The 16,455-nt window shown below is 43.5% G+C and overlaps 1 protein-coding gene across 1 annotated transcript in view; it reads left to right on the top strand.

Moving 5' to 3' along the window:
• The window catches only part of kcnh3 (potassium voltage-gated channel, subfamily H (eag-related), member 3), a gene marked incomplete at its 3' end in the record, with an annotated part of 143,943 nt that overhangs the window by 73,423 nt on the left and 54,065 nt on the right, over positions 1-16,455 (top strand). Inside the window, exons 2-4 of the mRNA XM_080785268.1 lie at positions 3,589-3,822; positions 10,949-11,080; positions 14,931-15,070. Coding sequence (XP_080641394.1) covers positions 3,589-3,822; positions 10,949-11,080; positions 14,931-15,070 — 506 coding nt within the window. The remainder of the gene's footprint in view (positions 1-3,588; positions 3,823-10,948; positions 11,081-14,930; positions 15,071-16,455) is intronic.

Raw genomic sequence — 16,455 nt, 5'->3', positions numbered from 1 at the left:
CCAGTACAAGGACACAACGATTCCTGAAGGAGGACAAAAACTAAACTAAACAAAACTAAAAACCCTTAAACAGAGCATACTGCATATATACTGTATATCATCATTTTTCGACCATGGTCGAGATCGTGGATTTCACAATATTACGCCAGACTTCCCGGTCCTTAATTCATTGCCATCCCCAGTTCCTGCTTACTGATGCCTGTGTCCCTAGCGATGACATCAGGGAACGACAGTTTTCTACCTCTGGTCTGCTTTGAGGCTGCAGGCCTCCAGAGAAGAAGGGAAGATGAAACCTCATTGTCAGCTCTGTTAGCAGTGGCCCGGCAAACTGTGTTCTTCTGGATCGGACCAGTGAAGAAACACGGGGAAGGTTGCCGTATATTAGATTAGTCGATGGGTGGCTCTCCCAAGACAGATTTTGCGCTCTCATTAGAAGGCGGGTGTAAGTGCCATCCAACCGTTTCTCTAGTTTCTTTGAAAGTGTCCATGTCTCGGAGCCATAGAGAGAAATAGACAAAGCAGTAACCGACAATTATTGATTCTATTATATCTAAAAACTAAATCAATACAATTTTGTCAACTAAAAGACAAGTCATTTTATGCTTGGATGCATGCTGAGAATGCGCAGCTCTACAAGCTTGTAGATTGGCTCTTAGCATGCAACCAAGTGTAAAATCAGCCATTACGACTGCATCAACGCACACCGAAATACATTTTAGTCGACTAAGTCAACTGTGTATTTATTAGATTAATATAATACGATATTTAGTTGACTAAAACGATTAACTTGTCGTGACTAGTCTGGACAAACACAAAAGCTTTTCAGATGACTAAAATATGACTAAAACTATAGCACCACCATGAGGTGAAGTCTGATGGCTTGGGGCGAAAAAGCTCTTGGGAAATCTTGCAGTTTTACTTCCAAGGCAACAGAGTGAACAGCCAGTGTTGTTGGCCCTAGACAGACAGCAGTGTCCTTGATGGATTAAGGCAGTGATGTCCCGATGATTTTCTCCGCTGTCCTCACTATACTCTCTGTACTGTTTTCCAGTCTGCGTCATTGCAGCATCCAGACCAGACAGAGATGCAGTTTTGTCAGGATGCTCTCTATAGTTCCCCTGTAGAAAGTAGCGAGGATGGGAGAGCGGGGAGTTGGGCTCGCAGAAAGAACAGCCGTTTCTGGGCTCTCTTCACAAGAGAGGACGTGTTTGAGGAGGACCATGACAGACTGTCTGTGATCTGTACCCCCAGGAACTTAATGCTGCTCCAACTCCACTGCAGTGTCCTCTATGAGGAGTGGTGAGTGGCTGCGCTGTGGTTCTTTTCTGAAGTCAACAATGACCTCTTTTGTCTTGTTGACATTCAGGACCAGGTTGTGTGTGTTGCACCAGTCCACTATAGCTGTCTCACTTCTTCCTTGTAGGCCGTCTCGTTGTCCAAAAAGCATGGTGTCCTCCGTGTACTTCACCATATGGTTGGTACTGAACCTGGCCATCAAGGTGAACAGCAGTGGACTCAGGACACAGCCCTGGGGAGAGCCAGTGCTCAGGGAGATGACGCTGGAGTTGTTATTCTTCCGACTCGGACAGATTGAGGTCTGTTCGTTAGGAAGTGCAGCCAGTTACACAGGGGAGTGCCCAGACCCAGGGTGGAACAGTTTGTCGACCAGTTGCTGGGGTATAATAGCCACTTAATTTTTTTTCAAATCAGCCTCATGGTGGCGCTATAACAGGCCAATTCATGTTCTTACCTACTGTATAACCGCACCGATCCGTGTACAACTTTTTATATTACTCCTACACATTTTGTCACAAACGTCACAAACGTTATTATCCTGGTGGCACTGGAGACCTGTGCCCCGAGGGACAGAAACCATGTGCCTCTATAGCCCCCTCTATTGCCACGCTCTATAGCATCAGCCATCAGGGTTCTTTCCCATAGGATGGAGGGAGGAGGAAATACAAAGGGCCATATGTTCTCTCAGCCGACAGGGATTCTTCCCAGAGCGAGTCTCTGTGTTCTTTTTATTGACACAATTTGACACAATGTTTTACCTGTCAGCTTTGTTGCTCCCTCCAGAGAATCCAGAGAGAGAGAGAGAGAGAGAGAGAGAGAGAGAGAGAGAGATACAGTGATAAACAGGAGAACAAGAAAGTGATAGGACAAAAGAGAAATATTTACAGTAGAGACTATAGGAGATGTGTGAGTGTGAGTGAGCTTAGCACAGATGGAAAGAGAGAGAGAGAGAGAGAGAGAGAGAGAGAGCACAGTGTGATAGGAAAAAGGCAAGAAACATGGGGAGAGGGAGTCATTTACTAATCAGATTTAGTTTTTTTTTTCCCCTGTTTGGCTACAGTAGTCAGATGGTTACTCCATCACTTGTGCCCTGCGGTCTCTTCTGAAGCACACGCGGCACAGTATGAAACTATGAATAACCAAGCCTGCGGTTATGTTGCAATTCAGGCATGTATAGCAATTCTCAAAGGTTACTAACCCCGCAGGGCAAATTGGCCACACATGCGTGGCACAACCGTGTATTTAAACATTCATTCAAATGTGTGCATTTGCGCGCAAGTGTTTGCACGCACAGTCGCACACGCGTGTTCGCACACACACACACACACACACACACACACACTCTAACGTACCTCCATTAGGCCATGAAATATTTAACAATGGGGCTCATTGGGACCCTAGAATAGATGAATCAATGAGAGTACACAAGGTAATAAATAATCACTTTTAGAACGTTCCAACCATCCAAATGGCTGACAGCATTAATTAAATGCAGGGCCTGGCTGGCACATCATATTTTCCATGTCAATATTTATGCTATTATTAATAGACACATAATATACTCACATAATGGATCCATGTATGCGTGTGCATGCATGCACATATACCTGTGGTTTGAAAGTGGTTAATACAGTTGTTTTACCGCTACGGCCCTACTATACTACATAATTATATATCTTTTAATTACTGTTTGCTTCCAATACACTGCTGTTATAGGGTTTAACCCATTCAGGACTGAAATGTTATGTTATATACTGTACATAGCAACAAGAACCCCCAAAAGGGTTTCCCGTCCTCAATGGGCTAATGGACACTTTGGATAGTACACGGACCATGAGTCCATGCTGACTGTTTGTGTCTGAGTGTGTGTTGGTTAATGCTGGCTTAGCCCGGAACTCAACTATGCTTTCTATGGCATAGGCAGCTCCCGGCAGGATCCGCCAGGAGAAACTGTGCGCAGCTGCTGGACATGAGACTAATTAATTGGAGCGACAGAGAGAGAGAGGAGTGTGTGTGTGTGTGTGTGTGTGTGTGTGTGCGTCAAGCAGTAATGCAATACAGTGAGGACATGAATAACACAAAAATAAAAGATCAATTAAAAGCAAGGGTGTAGAAGTGGGTCTTGAGCTGTGCTTGTCTACAGAGGCTGCCTGTCGAAGGTACAGTGGGAGCTTGTTCCATGCCGACGGCCCGTAGAAGCAAAAAGCTGCTTCCCCGTATTTTTTACAGTGCAGTGAAGCCAAAACTGGAGTAATATATGATTCTCCTCTCTCTCTCTTCTCCTCCACACAGACAGCAACTTTGTCCTGGGGAACGCCCAGGTCCAGTCCCTGTACCCCATCGTCTACTGCTCCGACGGCTTCTGCGAGCTCACCGGCTACGCCCGCGCCGAGCTCATGCAGAAGAGCTGCGCGTGTCACTTCCTGTACGGGCCGGAGACCAGCGACCGGCACACGGCCCAGATCCAGGGAGCTCTGGACGACCGCGGGGAGTTCAAGACGGAGCTGGTCTTCTACAAGAAGGAAGGTATATACGAGACGGTTCATGTGTGTGGCTTCGTGTGCGTGCGTGCGTGTGTGCGTGTGTGTGCACGCGCGTTAATATTTATTTTGCCCCGCGGCCAAATGCACAACCAATATTAAACCCCATCTGAAAAGATCTTGTGTCAGGAACCCCATACAACATTAAAAAATGCTATTTATTTTTAATTATTAGCCCTCACGTTGAGAACCACTGTTCTACAAAACAATTGACTAAACGGGAAGCTTTCGGCCTGATAAAATTACGCTGAAGTGGAAGTGCTTTTTATTGGCTCCATCCCGCATACATTTGCATGTTTTACTCTCCGCCAAGGGACAGAATAAACACATTTATACTTTCCCAAGGATAGTTCCTTCATGCTACAGCCTCAAGACATGTTTAAACAAGACTTTACTCATAGAGTACAGACTCATAATATATGAATTGATATATTTAATACCATTGGGACACACTTCATTGAGTGGGATATGGTGTCCTTGTAATGTAAACAGTGGGCTTTTTGAGACATTCAGAGAATACGTGAGTATACGTTTTATTTCAGTCCATTTAAAAGAGTATACAGTATGACATACAGTATACTACACATGTATGCAGTTCAATCCACTAATGTTAGAAATGTTAGAAACACCATATACACCATACAGCGGACATAGAATATGTATCTATATTAAGCTGCACTTCACCTAATTAATTAATATTTATGTCTATTGTAATTACAGCACCATATCGGGGAAAAAAGAGCCTGTGTTCCAATGGCTCCAATGTAGTTATTAGTCAACCCAGACAGTTAAAAATGTGTACTGTACACTGAGACACTGTGCGTGCGTGCGTGCGTGTGTGTGCATGTGTGTGCATGTGTGAGCGAGTGTGTGCGTGCCTGATTGCGTGAGTGTGTGCGTGCATTTGTGTGTGCTCTGAATCCTGCTAAATTGTGGTTTAATTCACTGTGAAGAAAATAAATGAATGAATACTAAATAGGCTGTGGCTCGTTAAAATAATATTCCTCTTTAGGGATAAGTATAATGTAATAGGAAAGCAACCGTCTGAATGCTCTCTCTTATAGTTGTCTGCCTTTCAGCATAATGTCATTTGGGAGCAGCTTAATGGTTAGAGAGCCCACCTGGGAAACCAAACATCCCAGGTTCAATTCCAGTCTTCAGCGATGTGTCCCTCCCTGAGCAAGACCCCTAAAGCGTTATTGATATAGTCCAGCTTTGGGTGATAAGGTGACCACCGCTATCACCGAAAACTACAACATGACATCACTGAGCGGAGGTGAATAGCAAACCACTCCCCCACCACTCCCCCAGCCCTTCTCTCTGTTTTCACTCCCACGGCAATGTCACTGTGATTGGTCCAGAAGCTGTTATGTTATGCTGGCTAGTGGTTATAGTATACTTTATAATAGTTGCAATGAGAGCTCAGCTCCTAAAACACCACGGAGCATAGCCGGGCAGCGCTGTCCTCGTGTGTGTGCATGTGTGTCGGGTGACTCGGAGAGGCAGGGTTTGTGGGCTCGCAGTATAGCCAGCACAACGCGAGTACTTCCCCCCATTCCCCTGAATCCCCTTTCATCTGAACCCCCCGGCATCTCCCCCCAACACACACACACACACACGCGCGCACGCACGCCAAGAGTACTGCCGGGCTTTTTATTTGCTCCATGGTGGTAAAAATCCTGACTCCCGAAACAGAGCAGCGACCAGTGGGGGAACGAGAGAACAAACAAATGAAATAATGGAGACAGCGTCAGTGACATCAATACTAAACAGAACAGGAAATAAAAAGAAAAGGACCAGAAAGGAATAGAGAATATAGAATAGAGGCAGATAGGCAGGAGAGAGAAAGCAGAGGGAAAACAATGAACGGATTTGATTAGGAGATATATGAGCCCGGTGTTGGACTCTGAGCACCTTCATCAAAACCACCGTTCTGGTGAACCGAAAACTATGAGAAAACTATGAATAGACCTTAACTGATACCTCATGTCACTGTGTATGTACTGTATGCACAGTGACAAATACTACAAAGGACTTTATATTTGATTAACTTCAGCATTTCTGGTGCTGAGAAAAATGATGGGTTAGTTCAAGTTTGTCTTTCTTTTATTTTAAATGTTTAAGTTTGGTTAAGTTTGGTTAAGTTTTCGACCTACCAGCTCAGCTGGTAGGTCGGCTATATCTTCGGCACCATATGTTCCTCAGTATCAGTGGTGTGTAACTATGTACATAATTTACTCAAGTACTGTACTTAAGTACACTTTTGAGGTATTTGTTACTTTGTAGATATTCATTATTATTACAAACATATTGACATACATTTCGGCCATTTGAAAATAGCCGAATAGCCAAATATTTGTATTCATTTGGAAAGGCACATTATTCACAACGATTACTTTATACTTTTTGTACTTTAAGTACATTTCGATGCCAACGCTTTTGTACTTTTACTCAAGTACATTTTGAATTCCCGACATTTACTTCTTAGGCCTCACTCACACCTTTCGATCTAGCATACAACATTGATGCATGCTAGATGTAAGCAAGATGTAAGTGTCATGGCCGCCCCAATGCATTTCCAATGGAAGTCGCATGGTTTGATACAACATTTTGGACTACAAGCTGTTGTATGGCTTTCGGCTGTGTTTCGACTGCCCCCCTCCCCCTCATACAACACAAATGTTGTGTCAAACCATGTGACTCCCATTGGAAATGCATTGGGGCAAGATGTACAGTATCACACCCTTTGTATACAACAAGCATACATCAGTCTGTTGTAAAGGTGTGAGTGAGGCCTTAGTTCTACATTGCAGTATTGATACTTTTACCTAAAGGACCACTTCACCACTTTTCAACCTATCTTCATATAATAGGTCCTCACTAATAATCATGAAAAAATGGCGCAATTTCTTTCGACTCGGAATACAATCTAATAGAAACTGCAGGCTTTCTACTCCTGAAAAGTTGCAATGCGAAAATGGAAGCCATCGTTCTCACGATAATGAAAATCTAAACATTTTTGTAAGAAAAATCTTGTTTAAACAAAAATCTACCTAATGATGATGTCACTGGAGGACGGTTTCTAAACTGCCCTCCAATGAGACACAGACTGAGTAGAAAAGAATCGTGCCATTTTATCATGATTATTAGAGAGGACCTATTATATGAGGATAGGTTGAAAAGTGGTGAAGTGGTCCTTTAAGTAAAACAATGGATTACTCCCACTACTGCTCCAGTATTAATATGTTCCAGTCAGACGAGGACAAATCAAAATTCAACATGCAGCCCAATGTCCTTATTGAAGCAATCACCTCGAACGGGTAGAGAATAGATGCATTATTTACGGTCAGGACAGATCCCCCACTGTCAGAATATGGGGGGGTCTTTGTTGTTGGAAAGAAAATGTTCACTGTAACAAATTCAGCTCCTGCGGATATAGCCACGTAGCCCGAGGTTATTGACGGTGTGTAATGGGAGAGGAGGACAGTTGGTTTCAGAACTGATGACATGCATTTATGGAAGCATGAGGCTCTGTTAGTGTCCCCCGCCCGCACCACGAGCAACCTGACGACCGGAGTTTCATTCACAGTCTAGTCAAGAGCGGTAGAGTATTAAACGCTACAATGTTGTGCGTTTACGTTACATTTATTCGACACTTGACTTTGGAGTAATGTAAATTGAGGGTGCAGGGAATAGGGGTGCAAGTGGCTCAATGTCTTTTTAACCTATTTGTTGGCGAGAACCCCTTTTGGCGGTTTGATCTCAGGTCAAATGCATAATGTGATGGTCCTGGATGGGTTTATCTTATTTGGTTGGTTTGGTTTCTGGTGAATCCATGCCCAGTGGAAGTTTTTTCTTTCAAAATTCCATCCATCATTTTAACCAATTAAAAGGATATATTAATTATATATAAAAAAAAAGATCCATTAATAACATCCCAAAAGATATATTAAAAATAAATGAAACAAGTCATTGAGAAAACAGGGCCTCCTCACGTATTAATAGGAGGGCAGTATGAGTCACCAGGATGGGTGTTTTTGATGAATCTATCATGGGTTACAATGGGTTTGTGTAGGAAGGCAGTGCCAGCGGGGCAGATAAATTGAATATCAAATGCTGAAAGATTGTCTGGTGTGTTCACAAAAGCCGACTCACGATGCCAGAATCTGTTCAGACTTCTTAGGAAATCTTAAGTGAGAACGAATTCATATTCAAAACATGCAGTTTAGAATAATATTATCAAGGGCAAATAAGCAGTCACTGAGGCATGTTAATGCTGGTTATCAAACGCCAACTTCCCTTGGATGTCAAATTGAATCACATCTATGATCTAGGAGGTAATGGTGCCCTTTGTCTGAGGTGTTTTGATTGAAAGCTGAGGCAGAGTATCAAAGAGAAGCCGGGCTCCCTGGAGTGGGTAAACGGGTTCACTATCACTATCAGTGGTGGAGAAAAGTACAAGTATCAATACTCTGTTACAAGTAAAAGTCCAGAAATCAACATTTACTTGAGTAAAAGTACAAAAGTATTGTCTTCAAAATGTAATTAAAGTACAACACGTACAAAGTAGTACTCATTATGCATTTCAAAATTTCAAATCTTTTGAAAATGTTTCCGCATCGCGACGCATGCTGTGTGCCATTGTGTGCTATTTTCAAATGGCACATTTGTCTCTGAAATGTAGTGGAGTTGTTCAAGTAAAAGTAAAAAAAAACTAAAAAACATACTCAATTACTCATAAGTGAAGTACAAATACCTCAACATTGTACTTACTGTAAGTACAGTACATGAGTAAATGTACTTAGTTACTTTGCACCACATCACTATCTGCTATTCGTCTATGTGCTAGATTTTGGAGGAAGTTTGCAGCATCTCATCCAGGCTGAAAAAAGAGTACACGCATTTCAATCAGTCCCATGAGTCACGGCTGACAGCCGGTGCACAGCCACGACGCACCCCCTGAATGTCAGAGACTACGTGTTGATCACTCACACCACGAGACAGGGGGAGAAGGAACACCGTGCCGCCTCTACTGGTTATGCTGATTGTCTCCGTTTGATTGATTGATTCTAACCAGCATTTCGGAGAGAAATTAGTTTTTTGTTCTCCTGTGTGGTTCATTTTTTACCAGGTTCCTATTTTAGTCATTGATAGTGTAAAATTCTATGCTTTAGCTATTGAAAGATAGCAGATCTACAAGCTCGTAGCGCGCCACTCAGGTCTGCTAAAATCGAAGAAAGACTGACAAACATAGCTTTTTCTGAAAACTGTCAGGATGCAGAAGACATTTTTTGAATATGATCTCAGGTCAAAATGGGTGCTATACCAGGCCGCTGTGCATTTTATAATATCTGACCTTTTTTTTGCTACTACTGTATTCCTACATATTTGATCCAAAACAGATTTGATCCAAAGTGCAAAAGTTTGCCTGTTCCCAATGGGAACCGGTTCAGTTCTTTTTGGTTCTTAGCCCATGAGCCAGAGCTCCAAAATTGGAACGTTTTCGGTAAATAGGAGTCTCCCGGTCCCTCCAGCTCTTAATAGACAGAAAATACATTTTCAGGTTGGGATACCAATTGTATCAAATCAGGAACTCACACAGGACACATGATAAACAAGTGAATTCGGAAGTAATGACTTCAAAATTGAAGCTGATAAATGAGTGCTTTCTCATGATTGGCTGAACATTGGCCACCCCTGACCCACTTGAAAATGTATTTTCTGTTAAAGCGCTGGAGAGAATAAGTTCAACTTTAACTTTTGGACCTTCATTTTCCTTTCTTATTATTTTGCTGCTCACCAGCCAGTCAGTGTTAAGCCGAAAATCTCCCGGAACCGGAAGTGAAAATGGTTTTGTAAAGTCATCCGGCGATCGTTATTTAATAAGGGCCTATCCCGCCCCCAGATATAGGCCCTTATTCACTCAAAACATACATTTTGTGATTGTGATCATCGCTGCTTTACTTATTGGCCGTGAATAAAGCTAAGTTTTGATCAAAAACACAATCTGGGAAAATAAATGATGAATGGATTTTTAAAAATCTCTTCTGCTGGAAGAGGACAATTTTTTTCACCGCTGGATCATGCTTTGATTAGGTACTCGACACAAACTGGCAATAAATGAAAGCTACAAGGGGGAAATCGAGCGGAAGTTGAGGGAAATTGAAGCAAACATTGGCAAGTGGAGTAGCATCTAATGGTCGTATTAGGGTTTCGCTGCGCTGAGCGCCCAGGTTGTTATTTTATATTGTTTTGCTTTGGTCTGTTTGCCAGCATTAAGCTCCATTCAGCTCTGAATGACCAAAGTAAAGGCAGCCAGGCTTCCATTATGAAAAAGCTTTTATCCAATAAAGGCACACGCTCTCTGTCTCCAGACCAATCAGAGTGCTCTGGCCCTTGAACCACATGGGTCTGTGCATGAAGCACGCCACAGTATAATCACACCCATGTACACACAAGACCCATGTGCACATGCACACGCATGCCTTCATGCTGTGCACACAACACACAAGCATGTGTTCAAAACACACACACACACACACACACGCACACACACACACACGCACGCGCGCGCACACACACACACACACGTGTGTGTACAGCAATTATAGTAGTGCGGTATCCAAGTGCCAGTTTCCATAGAAATAGTCAAAAAGCCATTTTATATTTAGCAAGCATTTATTTTTCTCGTCATACGAAACTAAAAGTTTATGCATGCATGTACACACTGAGATACTTAGTATTTGGTGTGTGTGTGTGTGTGTGTGTGTGTGTGTGTGGTGTATGTATACATGTGTGCTCTGAATCCCGTCAAGTTGTGGATTAATTTACTGTGCTAAATGACAAAATAACACCAATGGGTTTGTGGCTAAAATGTGTGTGCATGTGCGCGGGTGCGTGTTTGTGCTATGCTTTAGCTATTCAAAATTAGCAGATCTATTTGTCTATTCATACGAGCTTGTAGGTCTGCTATTTTTGAAAAATCGAAGAACGACTGACATAGAAACGGCTTTTTCAGAAAACTGTCATTTTCAAACAGACATTTTTTTAATCTGATCTCAGGTCAGAATGTCTTAAAAAATCCCTTCGCCCATTATGTGTGTCCATTCCAGGTACCCAGTTCTGGTGTCTGCTGGATATCGTGCCCATTAAGAATGAGAAGGGCGAGGTGGTTCTCTTCCTGGTGTCCCACAAGGACATCACTGACAACAAGAAGAACCAGGACCCTGAGCAAGGCCACACAGGTCAGTAACCTCTCTCGACACAACATGTCTTCAACATCTGTCCTCCTATAACACATTAACCACAATACAATCCTCAGTGTGTCCTTTAAAGCATGCTATATGTAGCGTTCATGTGATATTAATCATATAATCATATTCATATATGACATCGTTGCTGTCGGGAGAAAACCACCTAACTCACAGTGTTGATCAAATGGAAAGTATTAAAAAGCGCTTCGGACAAAACCTCTTAACTCCATTGGACCCTGAAACTGTCTGCTAAAACAGGTAACACCACCCCCTCTCCCTCTCTCATGCAAGTAATTGACAATATATATGAATAGCACATTTTGGAGTTGGCAGAGATATAATATTTACTCATGGCCCCACAGTCCAGACACATGAGATGTGCTTGTATCAATGCACAATTGCACATTAACATTCAGGTGTGGCGCCACCCAGGAGCAGAATAGTTACAAGGCTCTTCCATGCTCTCCACATGGGAGAAAACATGATGAATCTCTCCTGTGAAAGCTACATCCGATAATAGAACTCAATACTGAAAAGAAGCTTATGCCACTGCAGAGTCAGAATCAGATTTATCGTCATATCACAGTTTTACAGGTACAAAAAAGTGCATAATTCCCTTTGATATGGAGAACAAGCAGGAAAAAGAAAGAAAGTTTGAACGCTTTTGCCACAACAAGTGCAGGTAAAGGGTCTCTTATCTTATTTACAAGCTTTTTCCACAATGAAACATATTTACAGTACCTGAGATAAGATATAAGGTGCATGAGCAATAGCAGCTGCTGTGTACTGTGCATTACATTAAATACTTATTATTATTCAAGGTGCTAGGACATGGGTTAAGGTGCAAGGGGTCAGTGCGTGTCAGCCCCATAGAGGGCTGACATTGGTATAACCCGCGAGTGAAATCTGTACAGAATCTGTAAGGATGCCTTGCACTGTATGGATTTATGGGTATAGTGGGTGGCCAATCGTAAACACAGAAGGATACCAAGAACTCCCGGACAAAAAGCTTGTACTGTGGGAACCAACACACGGGCATCGATCGAGAGGACGTCCCATGCCTACCTATGTGGACCTACTAAATAAAGATGCTGGTGCAGAAAGCACAAAGGAACTGGCCAGATGTGTGGAGAACCGAGATGACTGGAGACGCCGATGGTGTCATTCTTCCACAAATGTCTTGTGCTTTCTTGGATCTCCAGGGTGTCCCACACCTTTGTACACATTATGGTACTACAGTACATGTACAATAAACATACCAAAGAAAGATGCAGGGGTGGAAAGATGTATGGAGGGTCGTTCTGACTGGAGGACGACCTACAGTAGAAAGATATTGTATAAGGAAAACGTTTGCGAACATTTTACGAACATACAGTACGTACAACTTTGACATTTCACACAGATCACACAAAAAAGGAGGATTAGGAAAAATACTTTTAAGTCGTATTTATTTTGAAGAAGCACGCACCCGTTTGAATACTGGTAAATGAAATAACAGCTATGTTCTTCTTTGCCGAGATGAGTTGACAGGAAGAGAAGCCAACGTTCACTTTCACAGACACTTTCACCATTGTCTTGTCCTGTTATTGTGTATGAGTCAGTTTTGAGTCTCTGCACCCTGGCACTGTGAGGCACAGTCAAGGACTGTCTAAAGAGGACGAGACGCGAAGACCGCCATGTTGCTCACATGGTGCTCCATGGAAGGAAAGAAACACGTGCAGTTGAGACCAAGGAAGCTGAACGAGGAAGTGTTGGCTGCATATATCCCACTGCGCATGTTTCTTTCCTTCCATGGAGCACCATGTCATGAGCAACATGGCATCGCCCGTACGACGCCATGTTGTCTTCGTGACTCGTCCTCTTTAGACAGTCCTTGGGCACAGTGAGGCAGGTGAGTTGAGGACAGACAGACAGACCGCTTGGAACACGTTTGAGAGAGAGAGAGAGAGGAGAGAGAGAGAGAGAGAGAGGGTAAGAACAGGGAGGTCGGCCCAAGCACACAGGACTCAAGGTGGGGACACGCAAGAGAAAGGTAACAAGATGAAAAACCCACTATAGGAAAGATAATACGATTAAAAAATGATAATCCAGATTAAATTGTAATTCTTTGACTCACAAGACCCAGTTCTGGTGTCTGCTGGATATCGTGCCCATTAAGAATGAGAAGGGCGAGGTGGTTCTCTTCCTGGTGTCCCATAAGGACATCACAAGAACAACAAGAAGAACCAGGACCCTGAGCAAGGCCAACACAGGTCCACACAAGACACAAGTCACACTGTGAAAACAGCAAAGACTAATAGCGCTTTCAAAATTTTCAAAATAGTGACCCAGGGGTGCCCAATGTTATTTTTGACATTTTTTTTTATTTTTTATAAAAATCACACAAAAAAATGTTTTTATTTTTTTTTATTTTTTTTCAAAGACGTCCGCAGACGTCCTTGGGCACCACATAGCGGTAATTCCCAGGACGTCTGTGGAGGTCTTGGGCACAAAGTGTGTTTTAACTATAGAAAATTGACAATCAGACAGAGAAGGAACAGGATTGTAATTCTTTGACTCACAAGGCAAGTAGCACTGTGAAAACAGCAAAGACTATTAACTATAGAAAATTGACAATCAGACAGAGGGAAGGAACAGGAAGTCAATACTTAAATAATCAGGGAGCTTATGTCATAATTGCGTAACCATTTGGAGAGAGAGAGAGAGAGAGAGACGGGAGGGCGGACGGACGCACGGACGGATGGGTGGATGAAAACTGCAGTGAAAGGGTCTTTATTTCCTTCTCCATTGCGGTATGTCTCATCCATTATGAATCCATCGTTGATGCAGCGAGGGGAAAATTTGATTTGTTGACCAACAATTGAAAGTGAATTGAGTTACAGCGGCCAGGCACGGAACAAATATGACATTGTACTACTGACACACACAGGACGGCTCATAATGTCAAATGTGAAGAGATAGCGTAGTGAGTGTGTGTGTGTGTGTGTGTGTGTGTGTGTGTGTGTGTGTGTGTGTGTGTGTGTGTGTGTGTGTGTGTGTGTGTGTGTGTGTGTGTGTGTGTGTGTGTGTGTGTGCGTCTGTCTGTTTTTGTGTGTTGGTGGCCTCATAGACAAGCACTCCACTAATCCTCTGCTTCAAGCAGTCTGTCAGATCAATACCTGTGTTTGTGCCTTTGAGCCTCTGTGTACTCGGGGCTCTCTTATCCTGCGTGTGGAATACTCACATCTCGTCCTCCATTGTTATCCATCAAATCTGGTCTGACGTGGATGACTCTATAGCCCCCCAGAGGAACAATATAATCGATGAACAAACACCTCACAACCGGTTATGTGAAGCATAAACGTATGGATTGTTCGACTTTATTTAGTTATTGTGAGGATTGGTTCTATTTAGTCCGATTTAGTTTGTTTTGACTTTATTCCATATTCTCTGTTTTTTTTGTACATAAATAATAATAGTCAGCGACAGTGGCTCAGGTGGTAGAGCAGGTCGTCCAATGATCCGTGGGTCGGCGGCTCGAATCCCGGCTCCTCCTGTCCACATGTCGAAGTGCCCTTGGGCAAGACACTGAACCCCACATTGCCTCCAATGAGTCGGTCGGTGCTAGCTCGCCACCGTTGGTGTGTGAATGTGGGAAGTGAGACGACTGTTCGCCGCTTCACCTGCCAATGTATGAATTAATTAACCATTGTAAAGCGCTTTGAGGATACTTAGAAAAGCCGGCTATGAACAATGCAATTCATTTCATGTAACAAAAACACTGTAGAGAACAGAGCAGTACCTGCTGCATGGGCCTGTGTGTGTGTGATTGAGTCTCTCTCTCCCTCCCCTCTCCCACCAGATGAGGAGACGGGTCTGGAGGTCCACCAGGTCACCCGGCCTGCAGGTTTCAATGCCAACCGGCGCCGCAGCAGAGCGGTGCTCTACCACCTGTCGGGACACCTGCAGAAACAGGACAAGAGCAAGATCAAGCTCAACAACGTGAGTGTGGCCTCAATGTGTTCTGACCTGAGATCAGATTCTAAAAATGTCTTCTACATCCTGACGGTTGTGCCAGGATCTCCCGGAAGCAAAGATATGAGTTAAAAATGTTTGCTGTGAAATAGGGCATTAACGAGTTGAGATTTTTCTCAGCCGACTTGTCTCAGCTCAGTGGCCTTGTGGTTAGAGTGTCCGCCCTGAGACTGGGAGGTTCGGGTTCGATCCCCGGCCGGGTCATACCAAAGACTGTAAAAATGGGACCCAATACCCAATAGAGTGGAGCACTGCGCATACAGTGCCCGTCCCCGTCATATGGCACAGAAACCCATTAGAAAAGACACACAGTGTATGTATCTCTGGCCAAGCACTGATTATCAAAACAAAAATGCCCTATTTCACAGCAGGATGACGAGGATATGTCTCTAGACAGAGGAGAATGCTCTATGTACAAGCTCCATGTAGAAGCCAACATGTTGGTTCGGAAATGTCACCACTGTCCTACTGGTGTTAAGGTGAACCTGGTTAGAGCTTACTGCCCGCCATCACCCGAAAAGATGAATTATGTGTATCTTTTCGGTTGTTCGCTGCAGTTTTCATCCACCCATCCGTCCATCCGTCCGTCCGCCCTCCCGTCTCTCTCTCTCTCTCTCTCTCTCCAAATGGTTACGCAAGTATGACATAAGCTCCCTGATTATTTAAGTATTCACTTCCTGTTCCTTCCCTCTGTCTGATTGTCAATTTTCTATAGTTTCAACGTTGCCCCGCCCACTTTTCGACCATCGCCCGTTCGCCTGCTATCGCCATTCACCGGTAGTCGCCGGGGTCCCATATAGACAAATAATGCACTTCCGGGAAAATTCGCCTGGCTGTTAAAACGTACTTTTAGGATTCTGTTAAAGAAACCCAGGAGCACTAGAGCCAGTGAGCTCTTTTGTACACTGGCTCTGTTGAGGAATTTGACCTACACATTCGTGTGCAGACTGGATCTCTCATTGAATGGATTAACTGGACAGATGACAGACCCTGGCCGTAGTACTGTCAGGTACACGTCTACGATCAGAGGACACTGGCACGAGTGCCTCTCTTAGATTAGTAACCTGTGGGTGCCATGTATCCTTTTTTTATTTTTTTATTTATTCTCTTTTTTTATGTGATGTACTGTGAGCCTGTAATAAAGTTTATATATAACGGTATATAAAAATGTAATAGTAAACTCTAAACAGTGCAGGCATACATGCGCACTGGCACAGAGACCAGAAAAGGAGAGGGGGTATAATTGGCACACAGCACAGCTGGCATAAGAACACAATACAAAGCAGCCCGACCTTCGGAACACAATAGAGCCAGAAACAGGTCAGTCACTGCGTCAGCACGGAGGTGGCGGG

Source organism: Protomyctophum bolini (assembly GCF_963924005.1).
Source record: "Protomyctophum bolini genome assembly, chromosome: 16".
Classification (NCBI taxonomy): domain Eukaryota; kingdom Metazoa; phylum Chordata; class Actinopteri; order Myctophiformes; family Myctophidae; genus Protomyctophum; species Protomyctophum bolini.
This window is presented reverse-complemented; position numbering and strand designations above follow the sequence as displayed.